The sequence below is a fragment of the Triticum urartu genome, chromosome 7A, assembly GCF_056163025.1.
Source record: "Triticum urartu cultivar PI428250 chromosome 7A, HENAU_Tu73, whole genome shotgun sequence".
Lineage (NCBI taxonomy): Eukaryota > Viridiplantae > Streptophyta > Magnoliopsida > Poales > Poaceae > Triticum > Triticum urartu.
The window spans coordinates 607,895,492-607,913,042 of record NC_141879.1 but is presented as its reverse complement, the minus strand read 5'-3'; the positions used below and the strand labels follow the sequence as shown (position 1 = coordinate 607,913,042).

The 17,551-nt window shown below is 47.6% G+C and overlaps 4 protein-coding genes across 4 annotated transcripts; 2 read left to right on the top strand and 2 right to left on the bottom strand.

The window, feature by feature from the left end:
* Positions 1-1,408: 1,408 nt before the first annotated feature.
* On the bottom strand, positions 1,409-3,127 carry LOC147960661 (uncharacterized). Its single transcript, XM_087535298.1, has one exon. It carries the CDS (start codon positions 3,039-3,041, stop codon positions 2,007-2,009), a length of 1,035 nt encoding a protein of 344 aa, XP_087391424.1. The 5' UTR covers positions 3,042-3,127; the 3' UTR covers positions 1,409-2,006.
* Positions 3,128-8,356: 5,229 nt separating this feature from the next.
* Positions 8,357-9,820, top strand: LOC147960660 (F-box/LRR-repeat protein At2g43260-like). Its single transcript, XM_087533469.1, has one exon. The coding sequence runs from the start codon at positions 8,357-8,359 to the stop codon at positions 9,818-9,820; it is 1,464 nt and encodes a 487-aa protein (XP_087389595.1).
* A 2,106-nt stretch (positions 9,821-11,926) lies between these two features.
* LOC147960659 (protein FAR1-RELATED SEQUENCE 5-like) lies at positions 11,927-13,587 on the top strand. The gene is made up of 3 exons (XM_087533468.1): positions 11,927-12,103; positions 12,186-12,197; positions 12,334-13,587. The coding sequence occupies exons 1-3, from the start codon at positions 11,927-11,929 to the stop codon at positions 13,585-13,587; spliced, it is 1,443 nt and encodes a 480-aa protein (XP_087389594.1).
* A 1,040-nt stretch (positions 13,588-14,627) lies between these two features.
* On the bottom strand, positions 14,628-16,087 carry LOC147960658 (uncharacterized). Its single transcript, XM_087533467.1, has 4 exons — positions 15,731-16,087; positions 15,513-15,659; positions 14,885-14,997; positions 14,628-14,814 (listed from the first exon to the last, which is right to left on the bottom strand). The coding sequence occupies exons 1-4, from the start codon at positions 16,085-16,087 to the stop codon at positions 14,628-14,630; spliced, it is 804 nt and encodes a 267-aa protein (XP_087389593.1).
* Positions 16,088-17,551: the final 1,464 nt, after the last annotated feature.

The window sequence follows — 17,551 nt, the reverse complement described above, 5'->3', positions numbered from 1 at the left end:
AGGAAGCCGACGCGCAGGACCATGTGGCAGACAGGCTCACCTGTAGCCGCACCACCAGCCAGTGAGAGGGAAAACAAGGGGGAGCGCAAAACCCGCGCCCACACAGCGACCACGATGCGGGCTTCGCGCGCATGGCCGCGACAGGAGTGGCTGCCCCGCGCACCGAAGAAACCGGCACCCAGCCAATTCGACCTAGCATGGGGCCCACGCGTCATCCCCGACTAGGATCTACCGCCTAGTTAAAACTGTAGAGGTCAATTTCAGTGAAGATTCGATGGATAGGACGCAAACAAAGACTCTGTTGACCACGATCTAACGGCCATCGAAGGAACCTATCGGGGGAGCCCTGTCCATGTGAGTTGGCCAGCCTCATTATTGGTTAAAATGTCATGTCCCAACCTATGATTGGGTTGAGAACATGATGGTGACTCGGATACAATAGGAAATGGGGTGAGAAATCAGAAGAATCGGAGTATGGGATGTGGATTAGCAAAGCATGAGATGGGGAAAGAGACGAACTGAAGGAAGGAGAAGGTGCCTTGTTTCATTTACTGATCGATGCCCCTCTCAGGAGTACAAGCACATGACTTATACTACTAGCACCAAACCCACAGTACGTTGGCCCATGGCCCATATGAAAGCCCAGGTCCAGGTTATAAACCCGACCGTGACAACCCAAAGGTGGGGTGTTACACTCTTCCTCCCTTGAAATTTGGCTTGCCCTCAAGCCGATGATGAACATCCTTGAATCAAGAACGCCACCACACTTGTAAAGCCGAAGAGTATGTGTTTGGGGATGATCATACTGTGAATCACAAGCTGATGAAAGAAATTGCAATCCTCCCCGGTGTGTTTGGTTCTGCTCAGGAATCCCAACTCAATGCCAATTATCTTAATATTTTCCATTGGACCACCAGGAGGAACATGCTGGCCTGTGCAGAGTTGCACCTTTTCCTTTGCCTTAGGAAGCACCCTTGGTTCCACATTTTGACTTGCAAGAATGGAACCTGAATCCCCTAATAGAGAGCTCCAGCAAGTGCAAACAAGAGGCGCGTAGATGAATTGCAATATAGCTGATCCCTGGCCAAGGAGAGTAGACACGGGAACAACACACAGATTGCATAATGCCTTGAAAATGTCGTTGACCATCAATCGTAGAATATGTCCTGGACTGCCATTGAAGCCAATAAAGAATGCCCATACAATTACCCATTGGAATTGTTCAGAACAATATAGAGGAGCAGTCCAAAAAATTTCAGAGTTGCACTGTATGGTACTCCCTCCGTTCCAAATTACTCGTCGTGGTTTTAGTTCAAATTTGAACTAAAACCACGACAAGTAATTTGGAACGGAGGGAGTATCAAGGAAGTCGGACCAGCTGGTGAGTAAAAACATGAGAACCCCTATATCCATGAGAACTTCAACTTGAAGTGGCACACATGAAATAATGATAACCAGGGCCTCAACTTGAAGCGGCACACCATATCCTATACTATCTACAGGTGCTAGGCCCATGAGCTTGTTTAGCACTAGAGTTCCAGTAACATGGTAGTCAGACAAGGCTTGAAATAAACAAATCTCCCTGAACAATAGCAACACTAGCCAAGAGTTGAACCAGGAATTTTTAGCACTTGCATGTAAAGTCCATAGTGTGCATGTACGTGGTGGCCAAGAAAGCAATTCTGTAGCTTTTTCATGTATTGCACAAGTAACTTCTCTCAATAAACGGCAAATGCTACCATTTTGCCAAACTGGAACTCCCTCTAGGAATTCTTCAATCAAAGAGGGTGCTCTCCATTTATATTTCAACTGAGTGCCATCCTCCATGAAATCTATCATAAGAAGAACAGATGCAAAACAACTTGGCAATAATTTTAGGACTGGGCAAGTGTCAAAGACTTGCACAGGAGTTCTGAATATTTGTTTCACAGACCACACATTAGCTTCTAAGGAACTAGGTAGTTGTAGTTGTACTCACAGAATAGCTGACAACCAATTGTCAGCAATCAAACGACCCCCATTTTCGAGCTGCTCGCCATATTATTAGTGCCTCCCATCACAGTTTGCATGGTCACCAGTAATACCCACCATTTACTATGAATTATGACGTAGAAAGAATATTCAACTGTACTAGCAAACTTAAGTGATAAGTATTCCAGGTTCGTTATTGCATTGCAGACTGTGGAATCACTATTGTATGCATTTCTTACCACTAAACTATAGCAGTTGAACACAAGTTCAGTGGTTGAAATGTCATGAGAGATACCTGTAACTCTTCTCAAGATTAACCAAGCATAACTGAGCACAGTTTCACATCCTTCACTATCAGGAGGTTCAGCCGGTGGTCGAAGACAATCAAGATGAGCTGGTTGTACTAGAGAAGAATGCCATTCAACAGTCTTCAGTTCAGCGTACCAGCCAAATAAGAGGTCTCTAGAAAAAAGTTCAGCTTCCCAGTTAAGCTTTGTATTGACAACCTCACTGGTCTCAAGGAACTGCCTGTGAGCTGCAACAATTGTACTAGCTAGCTGCACATATTGATTACATGACCCACATTTCTTACACCTCCAGAAAACATCATCCAAGCACAATTTTCTTGCGAAAGGAATGCCCAATAGCACTTTGGGGTAAATTACTTGAGAAGACAACAACCATGGCAGCTTTGGCTGCGGCAATGGAAAATAGTTCCACATCTTCCCAATGTCAAACAAAAGAAAACTCCAGGGCCAGACCACGTGTGAAATGTCGAGCAGATTCCCAATAGAGTATGTGAAATGCTTCATAATTATGACGAAGAAGATATTGTTCTTTGCACCTGTTGTGCTGTAGTGTGACAGCTTTACCTTGTTGCCTCCAATAGAATACCCTTGATGGAACGTCCTCCACTTAAGCACAGAAATGTAACTCAGATTGTATGCACCGTCACAAGATGCAACGATAACACTGAAAGTTGGCTCGTCATTCACTGTGTTGTGCATGTGCAGAATAAATGGGTGACAGACTTGGCTCAATGGTTTCATTTCTGCCCAACATAATCGCATGGTCTGATTACCTGCTACACAACCATGAAAGCGCTTCTCTGACTTCTCTTCTCCGATAGATTTCTTTAAGACATAACAATGTACACACTATACTCCCTAGATATATTTTAACTGATGTCTACCATTTCGAAAATTGGTCATCAGAGAACTAGGTGCAGCCTTACTCCAAAATAGGTTCAGAAGAGAACCGACAACCAAGACTTGCATAGGAATTTCAATGCCATGTCGTTTAACAGGAAAAAGAGCTGCAGAAAGTGCACTCGTTGGCTGCACTATATCGGACCACCATTTCATAAGCCTCGAGAATACATCAGCCAGACACCACATCACACCGTAATTGCGTAGAGCATTGATAATGATACTACTAGGAGAGTGTGAGAGATGACTCACGAATTGCAGCACCTTTGAATCTGTTGTGTCAAGAGTTACTTCTATGGAGGAACAGGGAATCACAACCCTGTTCGATGGCATGGTGGCGGTTCGGCAATAGTGCCGCAAGCTATACTTGTGTGCTCATCAATGAATGACAGCCATGGCGAAGGTCTGAGTACTTGCCCTTGTTGCTTGATACGTGGAGTCACACCTGGCTGAAACATGGGTTTTGGCACGCCAATGTCGTCATCAAAGCATAAGGTCGCGCACCTTGTCGGCGCCATGATGTCCAACTCGAGAACGGAAAATGGCCGCTCCGGTGGGTTCGGTGCTACCACTGGAGGAGTTGTGGAGGATGGCGTCACACTCCACAGGACAGCAAGCTCGGGGGAGACGTCAGTGAGGGTCTCCGTAGGCCGTGAACCCCATGTTCAAAGCCATCGTCAATCTCCTCAGCATCCACCACCTCATCCTTCATGATTTCTTCCTCCCTTATCCGAGCAAGGGACGAAGCTCTGGTGATGCTGGACGCCGATTGCGACCACATGACTGCTTGAATATCCATGTGCAAGCCCTCGAGGTACTGGTGGACGAAGCACTTGATGCTTAGGGTGGGGTTGAGATCCAACACGCGATGTACGCGTTCCCGGAATGCTGTCGTGTACTCGGCCACAGTTGCAGTCTGCTTTAGCTCGAGCAGCGAGCACAAGCAGATGTTGTACTCCGACAACACGTCCCGGATGTCAATGATGCATGCATGCTCGTAGATGCACCGGCCATGCAAAGCGAGAGCCCGCGTTGCTCCGCGTCTTGATCAAAGCTGAACCACCGCGTCCACATGATTGATTCTTTGGAACACGGAGATCTTCACCATGCCATATGCTGCAAACACCTGCTGCAGCATCTCCTCAGTGACCGGGTAGTATACATGGTGCACTGTGACACGGAGAACGCTGCCGGTGAACACCTCTTGGTGGCTCGACATTTCGTCGAACACCTGGTAGGCAGGAAGTGGGTGGTGAATTTTTTGTGGCTCTGAATACCATATTGTCATGTCCCAACCTATGATTGGGTTGAGAACATGATGGTGACTCGAATACAACAGGAAATGGGGTGAGAAATCAGAAGAATCAGAGTATGGGATGGGGATTAGCAAAGCATGAGATGGGGAAAGAGGCGAACTGAAGGAAGGAGAAGGTGCCTTGTTTCATTTATTGATCGATGCCCCTCTCAGGAGTACAAGCACATGACTTATACTACTAGCACCAAACCCACACAACGTTGGCCCATGGCCCATATCAAAGCCCAGGCCCAGGTTATAAACCCGATTGTGACAACCCAAAGGTGGGGTGTTACATAGTACTTACCTCCTATCTTATCTTTACCTACTAATAAAGTGGCTATCGCTTTTGGTCGTCCTTCGTTAAAATTACCCTCTAAGTTGGTAAAAATTACCCATCAATGCCACCCATAAGTGAGGAAACGATTCAAGTTTTTGGACCAAAAATCACCGCCTCCTTCGTGGTCATATAGCGGCGCGATGAGAATAAGTCACAGAACGATGAGCGACAGAGTGGTTGGCTGATCGCTCCCGTAGCGACTAGACCAGGGTTTGAATCCCAGCTTCCACAATTTTTATCTTTCTTTTCTCACGCATGTCCTACCCATGTGCAGGGCTTTACTCCCCTGTTTTTTTCATTTTACTTTTTTGTCTTTTCTTTTCTCATTTTGTTTTCTTTCTTATTTCCTATTTAAATTAATTCAGGATTTTAATATTCTAAAAGTTGTGAGTTTTCAAAAAAAATGTTTGAGAAATCATAAAAATATATGTGAACTCAAAAATGTTTAGAAAATCATAATAATTTTGCAGATTCAAAAAATGTAAGTGTTTTGGCAAAACTGTTCACAAAATTATAAAAATCACAATTTGGAAAAAATGGTCGGGAAATAAAATCATGTTCATGATTTTGAAAAAATGATCGTGTATTCAAAACATATTCGGGAATCTGAAAAAAAATGTCCATTCACAAAAATAAAACTAAAAATTTGATCCCCAATTTTTTTTAGAAGTTCGTCGATTCAAAAAATATTTGTTGAGTCAAAAATGTTAATGAATTCGAAACCGGTTCATATATTTAAAAAAATTGAAAACAAAACTAATGTTCATGATTTTTTTTGAGAAAATCAAAAATTTCAAAACAAAATTGTCGATTCAAAAAATTGTTCACTGATTCAAAAATATTTTATGTCTAAGATTTGATTAGTTTTTCGAAAGTATTTATATATCTTGGCGTTGGGAGTAGTTAGTGGTCAATGAGATTTGTTTATAAAATTTTAAACGTTCCCTTGCGCAACATAATGATAAGTATGGCATGCACTGGCAAATTCATAGCCTTGGGATTTACCGGAAAATGCATTGTGATCACGTAGACATCGCGACCATCATCGGCTAGGGTGAGAAAAATAAACAAAAGGCAACATGGTGAGCCACTATGTTAAAATAGAGTATGCTCATACATCAGGATATTGAGTCATACTTATTTGGTGAGCCATAATTTTTTGTCTCCCGTTGCAACGCACATGCATATTTGCTAGTAACAATATAAAGTATAGCAACGCAAGGGAACTAAAACAGAATGGTGCTAAAGCTCCTAGGCTGACCCAGTGGCAGGCTCCTACCACAGGATGTGTTAAGATCAATGTAGATGCTGCGGCCCCAAGGCATGCTAGATTTGGGGCCGTTGGGGCAATTTGCAGAAGTTCAGAAGGATTATTTTTGGGCGCATCGGTACTGGTCTTGAGGTATATTGCGGACCCAGAGATTCTTGAGGTGATTGCGATCATGGAAAGATTAGCACTAGCGGAGGACCTCTACCAAAGACGTATCCATGTTGCATCTGATTGTAAACAGGTGGTGGAGGATCTGAAGAAGGAGAATGTGTCCTCCTATGGAGCCATTGCACATGAAATAATACACCACTCCTTAGAATTTGATTTTTGTAAGGATAGCCATGAATTTAGAAGCTCAAATTATTAAACTCACAACTTAGTGAAGCATGCTTTATCTTTCGGGGTCAGACGCCGTGTGTGGCCCGGAATTCTCCCCCATTTTAGGAGGAAATATCCCTCCCGTCCCTCCCGTCCCTCGCGTCGCCCCTAGGGCGACTCGGGGGAGTCTAGGGTTTTCCCCCGCCGCCTCCCCCCACCTCCCCCACCCCCCTCGCCGCCACCGGAGACGAACGCCGGGAAAGCCCGCGCGGGCGCTGGGGAAGGTGGCGGCGGGGTCTTCGGCGCTTCTTCGCGGAGGCCATCGGATCCAGGGGCGGCGGCCCCTGCTGGCGTGGCGTCCGGCGTGCCTGAGGGTTCGGCCGTGAGGACGGCGAGCCGCAGGCGTGCCAGATTTGAAGGTATTGCCCCCCTTCCCTTCCATGCATCCCTTCCCAGTCCCCGGTTCGGTTTGGATCTTGCCAGATCCAACTCCGGCGTGTTCTGGTGGAGCAGATCGGTGTCCGGGGGAAACCTTGACCGCCTTGGCTGGCCGGCAGCGGCGACGCCGCTTTCCTCCTTGGGGGCGCTGCTGAGGGCACCATGCATCTCTCCACTACGACCCATGTCCGGGTGAAATCCCAAGATCTGATGCGGATCGGGCGTTGGCGGCGCCCCGTGCACCGTAACCTTCCTGGAGGTGACGCCAAGGACATTGGGATCGGATGGAAGGGTCTGCAGGTGAGGGGTGGGGTGTGCTGCCTCCCTTTCGGTGGAGCGGTGTTTCGTTCTACATATTCTTGGCGGCGGCTCTTGGCGGCATGGAGCAGCGGAAGCTTGGCGTCAGATGTGTGGTGACGGGCACGCGCAGGAGGTTGACGCTGTCTGGCGTCGTGGTGGCGTCGGCGGCAGCGAGACCGGGCAAGGCCGATGCAACAGTACAGCTCTGAAGATGTATATGTGGCAGGTGGCTGTGGCGGCCTCATACCCGGCAGGCGTCCTGGTTGAGGAGCACGCTGGACTGGTGGATGCCCATACCCGGCAGGCGTCCTGGTTGGGACCTTAGGTCTTTAGATGTTAGGTTTGGCTGCGAGGTCTGTTTGGTATTAGGCCCAAACCATCAGCGCCCCTTCATCAGTTAGATAGGAGTAGCGACAGAGGTTGCGAAGATGGTGGCTTTGGTCTTACTGTTGTACGACTTTGTAAGATCTTGTGTTAATAATTAATAAATTGGCCGTATGCATCATTCAGATGCAGAGACCGGGGGCATTCCTCCTTTTCTAAAAAAAAGCCGTGTGTGGCTGGGCCACTCCAGAGATCTTCCCTCCATCTCTGTAAACATTATGACGACTTAATAAAAGCTTTGTGAGGTTGTCTAAAAAAACATAGTACTTACCAAATACGGCAGTTAACCAAGTCTTCAGTTTGTTTGTACGTTGCCTAATAGACCCTGCTGCTTCCGTTTGTAACGTTGCCTAATAAGACGCCGTTTCTACCTTATACATAAGGGTATGTACAATGGTTGATAAGATAGTCTTATCTTAAATTTTGCATGTAATTTAAAAATGACAAAGAAAAATGTCTATAATGGGTCATCTCTTAGTCTTATCTTCAATAACTAGCAATTCTTAAAAATGTGGTGAGATATATATTATGCTAAAAGATCATCTCTTGTCTTATCTTAAATAAGAGAAGACAAGCCTTTTCTTATAAGTTCTCTCTCCTCCATCTAATTATTTATCCTACATGGCACTTTTAAGATAGCACCATTGTACATGCCCTAATAGATTCCGACTGCAACTATAGGATACGATCCGGACAGCGTGAAGCGCCCTATATATAAGTACATCGATCGATCTGTAGCTACGCGTTCTCGTTAGCGTTCTTGTTCAGACGCGCTCATACGGTTCCGACCTAGGTGCGCTCCAGACAAATCTCCTCGGCCTTCAGCAGCCGTCATGGCCATGGTGGAGCCATGCTGTCCCGTGCTACCGGACCATGTCATCGAGGACATCTTGGCGCGGCTGCCGGCCAAGACGGTGCTCCGGTGCCGCTGCCTCTCTCGCGCCTGGGCGGCCACGCTCTCCACAGACGACTTCGCCGACCGCCACCTCCGTCTCGCCAACCGTCACGGTGGCCCCAGGATTCTCATAATGCAGGCCGCGCTGTCTCGCGAGTCACTCCCGAAGATCCACGCGTGGTCGCCGGAACACCCTGCCTGCACGACGCTCATGGAGTTCCACGGTGCAGCCACACGGTGTAACCGCGGTCCGCTGTGGCCTCTCGTCAGACGCAACAGCCGGAACACCGACGCGGACAATGTCGTTCTACTTGTCGACACCATGCAGTGTCGCGGCCTGGTCATCGTCGAGGCCATCGGTGCAAAGTTACACTTCGTGTTCAACCCATCCACTGGCCAGATGGCGGCCCTCCCAGAGGGACGGCACATAGGCTGCCCCGTACGTGACCGTAGGTATGCGAGTCTAGGGATCGGCTACGACGCGATCAGTAAGAAACACAAAGTTGTACGTGTCTACTACCGCGGACCCGAGGATAACCTCCCGGCATCTGGCGCTGGATGCGAGGTCTACGTGGTAAACTCCGGGGGGCTCTGGAGGCCGGCGAACGGAGGTGCCCGGGAGAGACCGCCGGGCTGGGTAAAGCACGACAAGAGCGTATTTGCACAAGGTCATGTGCATTGGTTGGCCACGAGCAAGCTCAACCCCCCTTGTAAGCGGCAAACTTGGGCTTTCATCGCCACTTTCTCTCTCAGCGACGAGACTTTTGGAACCGTGCAGTTCCCACTCAACGAGCATAGAAATAGCGTACTTCAGCACTACTTGACGGAGATGGGCGGGCGCTTATGCCTCATTAGCAGGGTAGTCAGGAAGGTCGAATGGTCATGGCCGCATCTCTACTACATCTGGCTACTAAGGAGACATGAAACTAGTACCTGGGATCTGCATTGCATAATCGACCTGGACACATCGTCGCCGGAGGTATTTAGGTTCATGCGCACCGGTCGATTCGTCAGCCCACTCGCCATGATCGACCGTCGCGTAGTCCTCGTACGTGTACAACCACGCTACGGCTTCTCCCACGCAGCGGATTTCGAATTGTGCGCGTACAACCCTGAAACCGGCGATATGGAGAATCTCCTGGACCAAAGTGGCTTGCTCTCTAATAAAGGCATGGTCATAGGGCATCCCACATTCTACGAGGAAAGCATCGCCTATCCCGGGCAGCCGCACGAGGACATAATCTTCGCCATGTCACTGGTGCTACGACGGATGTCAATAAGCACCCTTACAAGGCTCAGGTTTGTTTGCCGGAGCTGGCGCGCAATGATCGAGAGCAGCGACTTCCAAATAAAACGACGTGAGGTGCTCATGCATCGTACGTGCAGATTTCGAAACTACTGAAACAGTTACTCATCAAATATGACTGGACTGAAGACCGAGCAGAGTATGTGCAAAACAACATTATATATGTTGTATACTTGTAAATACTAGACTAGACCATGATGATACCCATTGCCATGCTCGCCAATTTTTGCAATTGAACAACATATTTGTGTAAATATATGGTGACATGAAATATACTATTAAATTAAATCTGCTACCAAATATTGTGTATTTGTCAGTAAATGAAGAGGGTACTTCTAGTCAATCCACAATTAGTGAGAAGCAATGCTATTACTATTTATGAGTTCTACAAAAGTTTACATACTAGTTCATTCCGACAACGGTTAGCTAAAAAACAGAAGAGTTGTTACCAATCGAACTAAACTACTGCATATACAGATTTTGTAGAAGCTTTATGTAAGAGTAGGATATTTGGTTAATGTGTATGGTACTGAAGCCTTCAGCAATTTCTTTGCAATTCGTTCCTTCCCCTCACTCCCTCACACATAAACACCTTGCCCGTTTCACATATCAGTGCCCCGTCGCAAAAACACTGCACGAGCGTCGGGCGCTGCACTCCCTGCTGCCGGCAACCCTTTCCGGCCATCGTCCCCGCTGCATTTTTGCAATGATTGAATGGAGAGAGAGCTGAGAGATCGATGGAATCAAATCAACGACATATTGTCGATGGCCGTGATGCGGGGAGAGACGACTTTTATTGGCTCCGGGCGGCGGAAAGGATGCGACTTGGAACAAAATCGACGGAGAAGAGGATCGCGGGGTCTCGACGGCCAAGCGCATGGACGTAGTTGTCTGGGAGGTTCCCCGCAGCAATGAGGTCGGCCGCCGGCGAGCGCTCAAGGCTCACCTGCACCTCCCAATGGCCGCCGCGACGACCTATTGCACGCAACGCAACTCAACGCATGCTCCTGCTGCCTTACGTCGTGCTCGTGCCGACGTCTTGCAGTGTAGGCAACGAGCGCTCCTTGCTTCCTTTCGTTTCTGGAAAAGTGAAGTGAGGGGTGCTTCGGTACACACACACACACCCCCCCCCCCCCCCCCCCCCTCCCCCAACAAAACGTAGAAGGGCAGAAGAAGAAAAAAAAACTTGAACGACCACTCCATCGATCCCGCCTGCCGCCCGACTAGAGGAAAGAAAAACCGCAGATCGATCAGGCCTGCCGCACGGCGATCACGCGGCTACTGATCTGGATCGTCGCGGGTGGGCTGAGGAGTGGAAGACCGCCGTCGCCGGTGGCCGGCCCGGTGTTGGACGTCGCCGTTCTCCGCATGCATGGACGGCCGCATCTAACGATCCCGATCTCCCACGCCGGCGATTCCAACCCTGTCGTCTCCCACGTCGCGGTCGGCGGTTAGGGAAGTGGCCGGCCACGTCTTGGACGTCGCCGACTTCCGCAACGACGCCGCGTCCGCCGCCTGTAACCGTCCGGACGTCCCACGGCGCGTACAACACTCGTCCAAGACGCCGACGTTGACCTAACTCGTCTGGCTCCGCGGATCCGTCAGGTACTCCCGCTTGTGGATTGGTCATCTTCCACGTCGCCGCCGTCTTGAATCACGCCGGAGGCCCGTTCCTGAAGGCCCCATCGGCGTTGACGGACGACATCCACACCACCGCTGAAGGTTTGTTGCCACCACTGCAACTTCTTTGGGGGTGGGGGGATCAGAGGGATCTTCAAAAAATAATAATGTTTGGTACTTTGTTCTTCACTTGAAGTTTAGTGTTACAAATTTCCTCACTGTCCACTTTCGGTTCAGTCCCCATTAGGAATTCTTGTGGTCTTCACCTGTGTTCAGATGTACAACGGTGGTGCTGTACTTGCCATTCATCACTAGATGGATGTTTGTGTTCAGTTACACTGCACGCTCGCCATTCAGGTGGTGGTTCTAGAGTGGTTTTAATTGTGTTTGGTACCAAGAAAACAAATAAATTCTAGTTCTACATAAATCCCAATGCTCTCTCTGCTTCAGTTTTGTTTCTTGCACTGGCCAAAGATTGGATCTCTACTAAGCTTCCAGTTCCGTTCCTGCCGTATGGTAGAATTTAACGTGGGATAATGTGTTTTTCAATTATGTGCAGTGTTGGTAGTAACGTATGTTTAAATGGACGAAGAAACCTCATTTACGGCCGCTGATAATGGTACAAATGATGTCGACCGGACCGATAACGATCCTAGTAATGAAGAAGATGACAACAGCGATAACGATTCATGGTCATCATATGATATCTTACCTTCAGAGGATTTTGCAAATAATGAACATGGTGCAGACAGTGAAAACGTAAGTGAAGTCTATTTGATTCTAGTTTTCAATTGGCAGAGTACCATATGTGTAATAATTTGTTTGTGTTTTTAATTTACAGGAAGATGTGGACGTTGAGAATGAGCAAAATAATTTTTAGGAATCGTGGGCCGATAACTTGAGCCAGGTTTGTTCAAACATTTTGTACCGCGCACGGTAGTTTGTAAAAGATTTTAAAAACTAACATAGTTTCATATGTAATTTTGTAGGAGGGTTCAGATGGTCCTGATGGTGGTGACGACGAAGCAGAGATGGACATTGAGGAGGCTCTAAACCAGCAGCGCGTGTTGGAGACACATTGGAAGGTCATGGCTATGACTTTTCGGTCACAAGGGGATGCATATATATTCTACAACAGGCACGCCAAAGAACATGGGTTCAGCATCAGGAGAGAGAAGGTGAAACGAGGGAAGGGTGCTTCAGGAATAATACGGTTCAGGCGGTTTGTCTGCTCTAGGGCAGGGAGAAGGCAGAGGAAATTCATAACCATGGAGGGTCGCACCCGCAGGCTTATACCCGAGACTCGATGCGAGTGCGGTGCGCAGATGGTGGTGAAATTGGACAGGGCACGAGGAGTTTGGTTCGTCGCGTCATTCGTGGATGATCACAACCACGCGATGGCTCGACCCGACAAGGTTCCCTTTTTGTGGTCACACAGACGGATTGGAGATGGCACGAGGGCAGAGATACTAGCTATGCAAGGGGCTGGAATCAGGAAGCATATAATTGTGGACAACTTCATCAGTAGGTACAGTTTGTACGACAAATGCGGACTTATTAGGCGGGACGTGTACAATCTTTGCTGCAGAGAGAAGATGAAGCTCATAGCAAAGGGTGATGCTGAGACGGCAGTGGGCATTATGAGGAGCAGAAAGGAGAAGGACCCAGACTTCTTCTTCGAGTACGAGCAAGATAAGGAAGGGCGGTTGAAGTGTATGTTCTGGTGCGATGCACAGTCGCGGAGGGACTATCAGGACTACGGAGATGTGGTCGTGTTTGACAGCACGTATAAGATGAACAGATATGGTATGCCGTTCGTCACCTTCGTCGGTGTTAATAACCACCATTGCACAACAGTTTTTGGGTGCGCCATTGTTTCCGACGAGACCGAAGCGACGTATGTGTGGCTGCTCCAGACTTTTATGAGGGCAAACTGTCAGCAGAAGTCAAAGTCAATCATCACAGACGGTGACGCTGCAATGCTCCGAGCGATTCGGCGTGTCCTTTCAGATGTGCTCCATCGTATTTGCTCGTGGCATATCGAGAAAAATATGCAGAGGCACCTCCATTACAAGTCACTAGATGAGTTTAGATCGCTCCTGTACTATGCCACCTCTGAAGAGAACTTTGAGGAGAGATGGACCGCCTTTGTCAATACATGGAAGACGGATAAAACTGAAGAGTGGCTGAGAAGGATGTATAGGAAGAGGAGTCATGTTGGAAGCTGTTATTCATTTACGTGAACATGTGTCCGGCGCCAGAAAACTTAATAAGTGTTCTGTATATGTTTCTCAAAATAATTATGTGAACATCTATCATATGTACTGAATTATGATTGTCAACATATTTATGTGGACATCTATCCTATGTAGTGAATTAATTGCCATGATTTCTGTAATGTTTCGTGTGAAGGAGTTCACAGTTTTAACATGTTGTATTCTCATATTTTCTTTGTTCACAGTACTATATATGTGCTGTTTAAATCATGCTGTATTCTCATATTTTGTTGGTTCACTGTACAGTATATGTGCTGTTTAAAGGAAAAAAGTGGAAAAAAAATGCCCGACCAGCAAACTGGACCCGCCAGTAAGTATATTTTTTTCACCCAAATCAAGCACAACAGTGCGACTCGGGCGGTGAAACCGACCACTACAGGCCCAGCAGCGAGGTCCAACGGGGCAGGATGGATATGTAACAGTGGAGTTCTACTGCTATGCCGCGCCCGGCTATTTAAACAGGGCGAGGCGCCCCCCCGCTTTCGAGGTGGTACTAAACCAGTGACCAGGTGCGGCGCGCGCGGGGGGGGGGGGGGGGGGGTGGGGGGCAGGGCCGACCGCGCGGGTGGACTATGGGCTGCCCCAGTTGGCAGGGGAGAGGTCGCGCGCGGGGCGAGGGGGCCGACCGCGGTGGGCTTCAAATTTGCGCTGGCCCGCGAACAAGGCAGTGCATGCGTGCACGCCGTGCCGCCCGCACTTGTGAGGTTTAGTCCCACCTCGGTAGCGATGCATAATCGATTGTAACAGTAGCAAAAATTGTCTCAATCACCAAACAGGCATAATTACAATAATAAATTTGACCCAATCACCAAATAGCCATAATAATCTATGTGCGAAAAAAAGAGATTGTGGCATTATTACAATAGTAAAACAGATGGTACGAACCACCGAATAGGCATAATCATGTACGTGGCTAAAACCAAAATTCTGCCATTATTACAATAATGAAATGGTACCAAATAGGCATAATCATGTGGGGGGCAAAAACCCTACACACTTGCTGGCACTTATTCCTTCTCCATAATTTTCAGAATCTTCTCCTTCACACTAGTCAGTGTGTTGCTCTCTGAAAAAAGTATTTCCGTGAGAATGCGTCCTCTTGAAGAATTGATCTCGTCCTGGTCAAAGTCATGTCTGAAGGCATCCCCGTCCCAGAGTTCGATGCATTTCATCACGAAAAGTCCGCAAGACACTCTGAAAATAAAAATGCTAGTCAAGTCATGATGGAAAACACAATTACATATGCATTCGACTGTGAGCTTACCCGTCTGTTTGTCTCGGCATTTTGTACTCCTTTATTGGCCATTTAGACACATCTGGATGATGTGTACCTATAGCAGAGTTTACCTGATTTGTATCTGCAGCAATTTCTGCCCTCTGAAAAAAAATTATCAAAACAATATTAAGCATGTACACAGTGAACATCTTACGAACGTACAAATGTATTCATGTTATGCAAAGTTGTTAAGTTACCATCGAAGCAATGTTCGCATGAACTGCCTTGCTTCGGTGAGTGTGCTAGCGTGTCGATATAAACCCTCGCGCCCTCTATGTGATTCTCATCCATAAAGTCCGTACTAAGGAGAACATCACATATACAAAACAGACCTACAGCAATGAGCGGACATGTAGTTAATTAACTACAAATGTTAGGACATAAAAAGCTTTACAAATGCTTTACAATTAACTTACTTTTTTTCACACGTTTGCGTGGACCGTCCTGCTGGTAGGGGGACGGACAATACTTTGACTTTTGGCGTTTCCGCTTCACATCATGCTCCTTAGTCCCATTATCATGCTCCTTTGTCCCATTATTAATCGCGTCCGTACAGATTCTTAGCCTCCGTTATGTACTAGAATTAATGCATGCACTACAAGATATAAATATTTACCGTGCCATGACCACGGTCGTTCTCTGTGTCGTAACTGTCACGCTTCTTAGCCTCCATTTCGGACCAATTTACCATCAATGGGTACTCCGACGACAAAGGATCGAATGTTTCTACTGAAGTTGGCTGGACCTTCTCCCAGTACATGTACTGCATAAACATCAAAAGCATTATTGTTCTTGCAATAGAAAACAAATAAGCACAATAAAATTATGGTATACCTGGATGAGCGCCAGGTTTCCAACAGGCCACTTGAACTTTTTAACATCTTTAACAGTCTTCGTGATGCCTTCAATGCAGACACGTAACGTGAACGCGTTCCAGTTATATGATTTTATGGCATCGACGTCCGCCACCAACTGGTAAAAATAATGTGGAACATGTCTGGTGGAGTGCGGTGCTATTATTGTGCCAAGGAGGACTAATACTGCTCGCCGCACAAAGTCGTCGTCATACGTCCCACTTGAAACTATGTTGTTGATCAATTGATCTATCACTATTTCTCCACTTCGCGCGTCTACAAACTTAGAAGGAACCATTTCCTTCGCGTACTCGTCCATTTTACCTAATGCCTTCATAACATCTTTGCCCTTATTCACAAGGCCAAAAATATGAAATACATCATCCGTGCGCAAGGATATGTCACCTTTTGTCGGACGCAACACGAATCTTTTTTTAATCGGGTCATATTTTTTAATGATGTATTTGAGCAAATACTTACGCATTAGCACGCTAGGTATTTGCAAAAAATTCTGCAAGCTGGTGCCAGCTAGTCGCTTTCGTTGCCTGCCGTTTAACTTGCTGACCAATGTACACCACTTCTCCACGGAGCAATAAACTTCTCCATATTCTTCCATACTAGATGAAAAACAACATCAACTATTAGCTATTTGACATAGTGATTTCACATACGTTCACGGCAAGAAAAAATATAATAAACGTCACTTTACCTTTGGGGCCGGGGTTGTTCGTGCGGGGGCGACCTGCGGATCGTGGACGTGGCGGCGACCTGCGGATCGTTAGCATGGCTGCTGGCGGCGTACGGCGGGGATGATGGCGGCGGGCGGCGGGGGCGGCTGGCTGTGCTGCTGGCGGCGGCTGAGGGCGGCGTGGCGGCTCGCAGCTGGCGGCGGGGCGTGGCGATCGTGGAGGAGGCGGGGCGTGGCGATCGTGGAGCCGTGGTCTAAGGGTTTGACCCCCGATGGATATGCACGTATCCAATGATTGATACGTCCCATTCATTAATAAGATCTGTTGGCTTTTTTCCTAAAAAAAATATGTTGGCTTTTTTTTGGATTTATCGCAACTACGTTAATTTGGAGGTTGATTTATCCAACTATGTTTTCTCTTTTGAAGTACTTTTTTTACGGGTCCACCAACTGGCCCCAAACTTTTTCCACACGCTGGCGTCATCATCGGCATCACGCACGCCAGTTTGCATGTTTTTCCGACGCTCGATGCATTTTCTACGATTTCCCCGGTGAAAAAGCCCCGAAACAGTGGCCGGACGTGACGCAACGTTGGTTTGATGTCCGATTTCGTTCAAACCTTGCATGGTGGCCTACGTTGACCGTGCCCACATGTGTGCACACTTTCATGCACTTGCATGCATGCGATCATGTACACCATGTGATACCAGCACGGTTTCGGTCTACCGGAGGGGGTTCCGAAGTACTTTTTTTACGGGTCCGCCAACCGGCCCCCAACTTTTTCCACACGCTGGCATCATCATCGACATCACGCATGCCAGTTTTCATATTTTTCCGACGCTCGATGCATTTTCTATAATTTCCCCGCTGAAAAAGCCCCGAAACAGTGGCCGGACGTGACGCAACGTTGGTTTGGTGTCCGATTTCGTTCAAACCTTGCGTGGTGGCCTATGTTGGCCATGCTCACATGTGTGCACACTTTCGTGCACTTGCATGCATGCGATCACGTACACCATGTGATACCAGCACGGTTTCGGTCTACCGGAGGGGGTTCCGAAGTACTTTTTTTATGGGTCCGCCAACCGGTCCCAAACTTTTTCCACATGCTGGCAT

What these genes read in the sequence shown, in the direction of transcription:
- LOC147960658 (XM_087533467.1), bottom strand. Translation starts at nt 16,087, where the DNA reads ATGAAGGCATTAGGTAAAATGGACGAGTACGCGAAGGAAATGGTTCCT. An exon ending in GAAACCTGGCGCTCATCCAG is followed by an intron (nt 15,660 to 15,730) that starts GTATACCATAAT and finishes ATGTTTATGCAG; the next exon opens with TACATGTACTGGGAGAAGGT. An exon ending in ATGCCGAGACAAACAGACGG is followed by an intron (nt 14,815 to 14,884) that starts GTAAGCTCACAG and finishes TTTTATTTTCAG; the next exon opens with AGTGTCTTGCGGACTTTTCG.
- LOC147960660 (XM_087533469.1), top strand. Translation starts at nt 8,357, where the DNA reads ATGGCCATGGTGGAGCCATGCTGTCCCGTGCTACCGGACCATGTCATC.
- LOC147960659 (XM_087533468.1), top strand. Translation starts at nt 11,927, where the DNA reads ATGGACGAAGAAACCTCATTTACGGCCGCTGATAATGGTACAAATGAT.
- LOC147960661 (XM_087535298.1), bottom strand. Translation starts at nt 3,041, where the DNA reads ATGCGATTATGTTGGGCAGAAATGAAACCATTGAGCCAAGTCTGTCAC.